Source organism: Nannospalax galili, unplaced genomic scaffold (genome assembly GCF_000622305.1).
Source record: "Nannospalax galili isolate Female #2095 unplaced genomic scaffold, S.galili_v1.0 scaffold591, whole genome shotgun sequence".
Lineage (NCBI taxonomy): Eukaryota > Metazoa > Chordata > Mammalia > Rodentia > Spalacidae > Nannospalax > Nannospalax galili.
This window is the reverse complement of record NW_008330926.1, coordinates 2,698,020-2,706,111: the sequence shown is the minus strand read 5'-3', so window position 1 is coordinate 2,706,111 and position 8,092 is coordinate 2,698,020. Positions and strand designations below refer to the sequence as shown.

Below are 8,092 nucleotides of genomic sequence, written 5' to 3'. Positions count from 1 at the left end.
TGCCTCCCGAGTGCTGGGATTAAAGGCATGTGCCACCACGCCTGGCTCATCTGGCTTTTTTATGAAAAATTTTATAGCCAGATGTGGTGGCATACCTTAATCCCAGCACTCAGGAGGCAGAGGCAGGCAGATCTCTGTGAGTTCAAGGCTAGCCTGGTCTACACAGTGAGTTCCAGTTCAGCTAGGGCTATGACCCTGTCTCAAAACAAGCAAAAAAATTTTAATTTATTATTATCTTCTATGTGTATGAATGTTTTGCCTGCATATATGTAAGTGCGCCCATGTTGTACAATGCCCATGGAGGTCAGAAGAGGGTGTTGGATCCCCTGGAACTGGTTTAGAATGCATCTCTAGTCTGTATGTATCTGTTTATTACTATTCATAATCGGTTACCTGCCATGTTGGTGCTAGGAACTGAAATCCCAGTCCTCTGCAAAAGGAGCCAGTGCTCTTAACTGCTAGTCATCTCTCCGGTTCCCCTGCCTGGCTTTTTGATTCAGACTTTTTTTTCTTTTTTTTTTCAATTTTTCTTTTTATTTTATGTACTGGAGTATTTTGCTCCATGTATGTAAGTGCACCATGTGTATACAATGCCCATGGAGGCCAAAAGAGGGTATCAGATCACCTGAAACTGAAGTTTGGATAGTTGTAAGCCACCATGTGGTGTTGGGAACTGAAAACCCAAGTCCTCTGCAAGATCAACCACTGTTCTCCTTAACTGCTGAGTCATCTCTCCAGCCCCCAATTCAGACTTCCTTAACCAAGGTCTTCAGCCCCTAGGAGAGCCACTGCTGGTTCTGAAGGCACTGTAAACCCTCTGCTGTTACATAAGCACTTACATATATAATAATGTATATTTTTCTTTATGTTTTTTTAAACAAGGTCTCATTATGCTATCCAGGTTTGCCTTGAACTCATGGATTCAAGCCAGCCTCATACCTCAGTCATCTGAATAGCTGGAACTACAAGGTATGCACCACTAGCCCTGGCTGAGTTCATAGGATTTCCAGAACAAGAAGGATTCTGGGGGATGGAGAGATGTCCCAGCAGAAGACCTGGGTTCAAATCCCAGAACCCACATGGCAGCTGTAACAATTATCCTAACTCCAATTCCAGGGGATCTGACTCCCACCTTTGTCTTCTGCAGGCACTGCACTCACATTCAGGCATACCATAAATGCTTTTTTAAAAAAGGGAGTTGGAGAGATGACTCAACAGTTAAAAGCACTGGCTACTCTTGCAGAAGACCTGAGTTCAAATGCCAGCACCCATATGGCGTCTAAGAACCGTCTCCAGTTCTGGGGAGTACGGCATCCTCTTCTGTCCTCCACAGACAATGCATGACACAGGTGCACTTACACACATGCAAGCATAACACTCATACACATAAAATTAAAATAAATTAGTGTAGTGTGATGGTGCAAGTCTTTAATCCCAGCACTCAGCAGGCAGAGGCAGGTGGATCCCTGTGAGATCAAGGCCAGCCTGGTCTACATACATAGTGAGTTCCAGGCCAGCTGGGGCTACAGGGAGACCTTCCCTCAAACAGACACACAAATTTTTTTTTAATTCAAAAAAAAAAAAAAAAAAAAAAAAGGGTTGTTTTCTCAGCCTTTAAATTCCATGTCTAACATGTGACTAATGCAGTCATCTTTTTTTTTAAGTATCTGACCTCAATTCTACTGCAATGGTATAGTCCCACTTCTCACTCTGTGTACAGTAGAGGGACAAAGTTTCCTTCCACTAAAGTAGGGCTGAGAGGCCATCCCTCACTCATGCATCTTTGAAGAATCCCAACTCCCCAACCCTGGCAGGCCCTACTTCATTTTCCCTCTCTGCCCCACATGTAGGTTCTCAGCTCCTCAGGGGTCCTGCACGCTAAGGAAGGGAGGAACTGACCCAAAGGTCAATTCTCTAAGGTTTGGTTGCCATGATGAAGAAAACACACCCTTCTGCCCTTGGGGATTTTACTGAACTGTGGGCACACAGAGGGAAGGCTTTTGCTAAATGCTCAGAAATAGAGCTCTTCAGCCTTGCTATTTTTAACCCTCAATGCTTTATATTCTTAGCTGCTGCGTGGGAGGGATAGGAAGGAGAGAAATGGATGGAGGAAAAGAGGCTGGTGAAGACTGACAGTGTCTAGGTCCTGAGAGTAGGCATTTCATGATATAGGGATGACTTCAGTATCCCCTGTCCTTTACCTCTAAACCTGAGACATGCTATTTCCTTGCCCTGATTTAGGTGGCTTTACTAGTGCGGACAAATTCTGAAAAGTGAGCCTGAGAATGATGTCCTGGCTTCCGACACAGCCCTCTGGCCTGATCTCTCTTCTCTAGCCTCTCTGTCCTTCACTGGGTTCAGTTCCTACTAACAGTCTCTAAAATACTCTTCTATAGCCCTAGTTATTGGGATTTTGGTTGGAGCAATCAACAGCCCACCAAATCTTCTAGTCTGAGTTTCTATGACCTTTTCATTAAATTTAATGGTTCTCTGGGCATTCAGGGACCACAGAAATGGATGCATACTGATTAAAAAAAAAAAAAAAAGTCTCTGATCCACGATATCAAATGAAGAATTCAGATTTCTGCAGCAGTAGCTAATACCGACTAGGTGGGAAAAGTTTTGCCCTTGGTGAAGGGCTGCAGGGGTCCTAAGGGTGGATGCATCAACTTCCACTCAGGTTATCTAACTCTAGACTAACCAGGTCTGCCAAGTAGGCCACTGACCTTTGAAACGACCCGCTGCAGTCTTCCAGAGCAGGCACCCATCATGGATAAGTTTGCGCCGCAAAAGTTCCTCTCGGCCAAAGGGGCCCTTGCCGGGCACTGGTGCCTGGGCCCGAGGGTCCATTCGGTTGTAGATCTCCTGCAGTCGGGCTCCTTTCTCCAGCTCATGCACATCCTGGTCCACATTGGACAGCAACTCCTTGACTAGGCCCAGCGCTGTTGTCAGGTCCTGGGATTCCTCCTCAATTCCTAGCATCAGATAACCAGGCATGGTCAATCCAACCCAATTTCCACTATGCCTTGATTCTATCTTTTAGACTTTGCCCAGAGCTCCCCACCTGGTCTTGACACTTACCACCCTTGGATGTCCCCAGGGATCCCGTCTCTCCCTGGCCCCACCTCCCCACCTTCTCCCCACCCCCTCCTCCTCCTCACCATGGGAATGCTGCAGGATCCGGTTGATGAGCACTGGGTATTTGGTGATCCGCTGAGTCACCAACAATATGCACTCCTGAACCCCATGCCGCTTCAGCACAGCTGAGCGTGTCACTTTCTGCAAGGGAGGAGACAAAGCTAAGGGCAACAGAAAGACTGGGATCCCAGGCTCTTAAGCTCATCCAACCCTGGCCATTCACCTCACACTGGTCTAGGTGACAGCTTCTAGAAAAGGACAAGAATGTCACAGGTTTGTGGTGATGAGCAATTCAACAAGGTCATGAAAAGCATATAGAAAAGTAGTCCAATATACTCTTCCTCCATGAGGGGTTGTGCTTTGACAAACTCTTATGAGTAAGACAGGTTCAGAAAGGGTGGGCAAGTGCTTGCCCTCTATGCAGCAGGCGCAGCTCACACATGCTATCCTAGGGATAGAAGAGACTGGGTTTGAGCCATGAGAGAGACTCTGAGCCTGGACCTAGAGAGACTTACCCGAATGAACTGTTGGAAGCGTTTGTCTCGGGCATACAGTTCCTTATAGAGCTTTACGGCTTTGGTATGGCGGCTGCAGAACTCTGAGTAGGTCTTACGCATCTGCTCTGCACTGGGACCTGAGAACTAGAAGTCAGAAAAAGACTAGGTCAGCACTTCCAGCAGAGCCATATCCCCTGAACATACCTCTGGCCTCCTACTCTGCAGGTTGGCTCCCTCTTCTCCAGTTTGCCCCGTTTCCCTTTCAGTCACCAGTTGGCTGGAGGCAAGAATTGGTCACTCCTGGGCCAACAAGATGGCACTTGCTGTTATGCCTGACAACCTGAGTTCAAACCCCAAGTCAAAGGAGTGAACCAACTCCCAAAGTTTCCTCTGACTTCCACACTCATACACATGTGTAAGCACACACGCCCCTGCGTGCACACACACACACACACACAAATAATAATAATAATAATAATAATAATAATAATAAAGAAATGCCTACTCCTGTCATAGCTCCTTCTACAAACATATCTAGAAGTCCTGACTTTTCCCACCTGATTGATGAGCAGGTCACCCAAACGATGGATGACAAAGTTCCGGGTGCTGCCTGGGCACAGGGCCTGGCGTCGGCGTTCTAACAGCTGACTGAGGAAGCGTGTATGAATGTCACTAAGCTCATCCACACAAGGGAACAGGCCCTGGACCACTCCTGGTTCCAGCTGCAACTCTTCCAGCATCCCAGTGCGGAAGAGACGGGTCATGATCTTCAGTGTCCTCACATGGTGCAGCTCTGTCTGAATCAGCTCTGTGGGACAATGGAATATCTGGCCTTCTACTCTGGCTTGGCCACAATTCATGGAGCCCTCAGCTGGTTAATTCCAAGTTAATATTTACATTAATGTCATTGTCACTTTCTATTTTTTTGCTTTTTGGTCTTTTTGAGACAGGGTCTCCCTGCAGCCCCAGCTGGCCTGGAACTCACTACATAGACCAGGCTGGCCTCGAACTCACAGAGATCCTCCTCCCTCTGCCTCCCAAGTGGTGGGATTAAAGGTGTGCGCCAGAACCATGCATGTTCGGGTCTACGTTTCCCAGTCCCCAGCAGGGTGTTAGGCACAAGAGAGGCAGAGTGAAGCCTGAGGACTGAGTAGAAAAGATGCAGATAGGACTTAGGAGCTGGGTGTGGAGATGCACACCTATAATCCCAGCACTCAGGAGTTGGAAGCAGGAGAACTGAGAATTTGAGGCTAACCTGGCCTATGTAATGAGAGCTTGTTTCAAAAAATAAAATAAAAAAAGACCAAAAACAGCAAGAAGTAGGAGCCCAGGGGCAACCTGGTACCAGGCAGGGATGTAGAAGTCAAAGGACAGGAAGAAAAGGGCCGTAATAGCCGGGCGTGGTGGCACGTGCCTGTAGTCCCAGCACTTGGGAGGCAGAAGCAGGCAGATCTCTGTGAGTTCAAGGCCAGCCTGGTCTACGTAGTGAGCTCCAGGACAGCTGGGGCTACAAGGAAACCCTGTCTCAAAAAGACAAAAGAAAAGGGGCCGTAATAGATGAGGGTTGGCAGGGAGGACACAGGTAAGCATGGCCTGGTAAAGGAAGAAGACCAGGGTGCCTTGCTTACCGTAGATGACATCCTGCTGCTTCATCACTTCCTTCTTATGCTGCTGCAGGAAGCTGCCATCCACAGCAAGGCTCCAGGAGTCAGCTGCAAAGTCTTTCTCATCCATCTCAAAATCACTCATCAGCTCATTGTAGACTACCTCTGCACCTGACCACAGTGCAGGGAGCATCTCAGAGCCAGGTTTTCCTCCCCAGGGCCTGGACCCTTCCCTGGATCCTCTTCATCCCTCCCCTTCCCAGTCCTCTCATACCAGCCAAATCAGCACTCCTCTCCACAGGGTAGGTCTGCTTACCTTCATCAATAAGGGATTCCACAGACAGGGTTCGGTTCCGCATATTGAGAGAGTCTGTGGATTGGGACAGGATCCGGCGCAGGCCCAGGGGAGACTCCTCATTGAAATGTCTGAAGAAAGGGGAGGCATCTGTATTACCTCTACATGGGCAGGAGGTCCCTTCCCAAGCAAGGAACCAAGATTGGGGGCCTAGGGCTAGTTACCCTGTGTTTTCACAGCTTACCCAGCAATGTTGGTGGTAGAAACACTCTTTGACAAGGACAAGGAAGAACGGCCACGGCGGGAACCAAGGAGGGACTGCCGGAAGCTATCGGAAGGGTAAATAGCAGAGGTTGGCCGCTCTCGGGTGGTTGCTGTAGGGAAAGAGGTCAGACAGCAAAAAATTAAATTCCTCAGGTCTGTGGCTTCCCAGCTCCTCAAATGGAACCAAGGCAAAGTGTCTAGCCCAGCATTAGCTTCTCTGAAGTCAAAGAAAGATGACAAAATGAATCAGGATGATGCCATCTTCCATCAGTGCAATCCTGCATTATCTTTATTTGCTCTCCTCCCTCAAACAAGCCTATGAGCAAACTGAAGGTCAGAGAGGGAAGACCTCTCTGGGGTGAACCCAGCTTAGTCGCCTGAGCACCATACTTCTTCTGAACTGACACTTGATGGCTGCCACAAACAATCCCCAAGTGAAGTGTAGACAATTGATAATAATAACAGAGGATGTGGCCAGGCTTGGATTACCAGTCACCCTAGTCCCCCTTCCCCATTTGGACTCTCCAGTCCTGGCTCCAAGTTCCAGAGGATGGACAACCCTTTAACCAACCCCCACCCAAGTCTCTTCCACTTGAGAGGCGGGTTCGGTGTCTGAGCATGTCCTCAGGGGGGCAGTAGAACCCATGGGCTAGCAGCCTGGGGGACCAGTGGCTAATGGGGACTTCCCCACTACTCACTCTTACTTCGAAGAGAAACAGACTGCAAGGCAGTGTTGTTCTTCAGCAGAGCAGCTTTCTGTTGCTGTGAGACAGAGGGCAAAAGAAAGACACCAAGAACAGCTGTCACTAAGGACCACCCTCCCCCCAGGAGAAGACAGGAGCTGGGCGGCTGCCCCCTTGGGAGAAAACTAAACTATAGTTAAGGGCATAAGGATGGGTAAACCCAGTGTTGCAGGGCTATGTCTAAAATAGGCCTGAGGTCTGAGGTGAAGGGTCTGGGCTGCCCCAGGGCAAGGAGGGGTTGTGGAACACAAGGTAGGGAATGGATAGAGAAGCACAGGGGTACCGCACTCACTGCCCTCTCCCCCAGCCCTCTGCCCTCCCTGCCATCTCACCTTCTGCTTGACCTTGGTACAGTTGGCCAGGGTGTCTTTACAGCGGTTGTGGATAGTCACATTGCAGGCTGGGAGGGTGGGGTAGAGAGGATGAAGGGGGGACTGGGTGGCACAGGAGGGGACATACCCATATATAGACACCCAACCTCCCCTGGTCAGACATTCCTCAGACATTTTTCCAGCTTCCCATATCTTAGTCCCTCTCCTCCTGCCTCCCTCTTGCTTCAAGCAGAAAATGAAGTGAGAGAGAGTCCAGTATGGACAATCTAGAGGGTTGGGCAATCCTGAACCAAAGCTGGCCTAAGGGGGACCAGAGGGAGGGTTATCTACTGCCAAAGAATCTGAGAAGCACAAAGAAGGTGACACTGGCAGATGGGCCATGGGCTCCTACAGACCAGAAGGTGGCAGGCAGGGAGGCAGCTGAGAGAGCCACAGCACTCCCTGGGCTCTGAGGAAAGCTCCCTGTCTACTCCACTCCAAAACCCTCTGCTCACAGATGAGGAACCTGGCCTGGACAATTACTCACCAGCCCAGGTCACCTAGGTAGAGAACTAGGATTTAAACTTAGATGTGCCAAATCCAAAAACAATACTCCCCCATACATGTGCAGTGGCCTCTGTCCAGGCTCATGCCCTTATCCTTCCCTGCCCAGCCTGGCAGCCTTCTACATCAACTCTAGTCAGGCTGCCTTCTCTCTTCTAGGCCCAGGAAGTCCTGTTCCCCATGTAAGGCAAATCTACTGCTCCTACACTCCATCTGCTTCTCCCCTATCCCCCGCCCACCTTACCATGAAATAGGAGAGGAGAAAGGAATAGCCAGCCTAGGCACAGGACCATGGCTGCCCCCTTCCTGACATGCCCTCAGCCCTCTACAGCTTTTCCTCCCCTGCCAAGCACCACAGGAAACTGCTAAGTCTTGCAGACAATACCTAGCACCATGCTCACTTCCACAAATACAAGGCACACAGGGTGGGGCAGAGGGGGCCCAAAAGAAGCAGGGCTATGGTGGAGCTCACCCCCCTGGAGCTCCCCTCTCCTACCCCCAACACCTTGTCTCTGGATCAAACCTCCGCTTTCTACCTGCTCTCAAAATAGTGCTACCCGCCTCCCCAGTTCCCCAGGCAACAAGCTTCCGGATTGAGTATTCTGTCAGGTCTCTAGAGGGATCTAGATTGGGGTTACCTCCTTATCCTTCTGGCTCTAAATCAAGCAGTGAGGAA

At 49.5% G+C, this 8,092-nt stretch overlaps 1 protein-coding gene across 6 annotated transcripts in view; it reads right to left on the bottom strand.

Annotated features, from left to right (window-relative positions):
• The window catches only part of Arhgef2 (Rho/Rac guanine nucleotide exchange factor 2), a 33,772-nt gene that overhangs the window by 9,408 nt on the left and 16,272 nt on the right, over nt 1–8,092 (bottom strand). For 5 of the 6 annotated variants that reach the window (XM_029556873.1, XM_008853851.3, XM_008853842.3 and 2 more), the window contains exons 3-11: nt 6,874–6,941; nt 6,497–6,560; nt 5,779–5,908; nt 5,556–5,665; nt 5,264–5,410; nt 4,193–4,443; nt 3,654–3,779; nt 3,162–3,279; nt 2,727–2,975 (exon numbers count right to left, since the gene is read on the bottom strand). In XM_029556873.1, coding sequence (XP_029412733.1) covers nt 2,727–2,975; nt 3,162–3,279; nt 3,654–3,779; nt 4,193–4,443; nt 5,264–5,410; nt 5,556–5,665; nt 5,779–5,908; nt 6,497–6,560; nt 6,874–6,941 — 1,263 coding nt within the window. The remainder of the gene's footprint in view (nt 1–2,726; nt 2,976–3,161; nt 3,280–3,653; nt 3,780–4,192; nt 4,444–5,263; nt 5,411–5,555; nt 5,666–5,778; nt 5,909–6,496; nt 6,561–6,873; nt 6,942–8,092) is intronic. The other variant, XM_029556859.1, reaches the window with a different exon arrangement.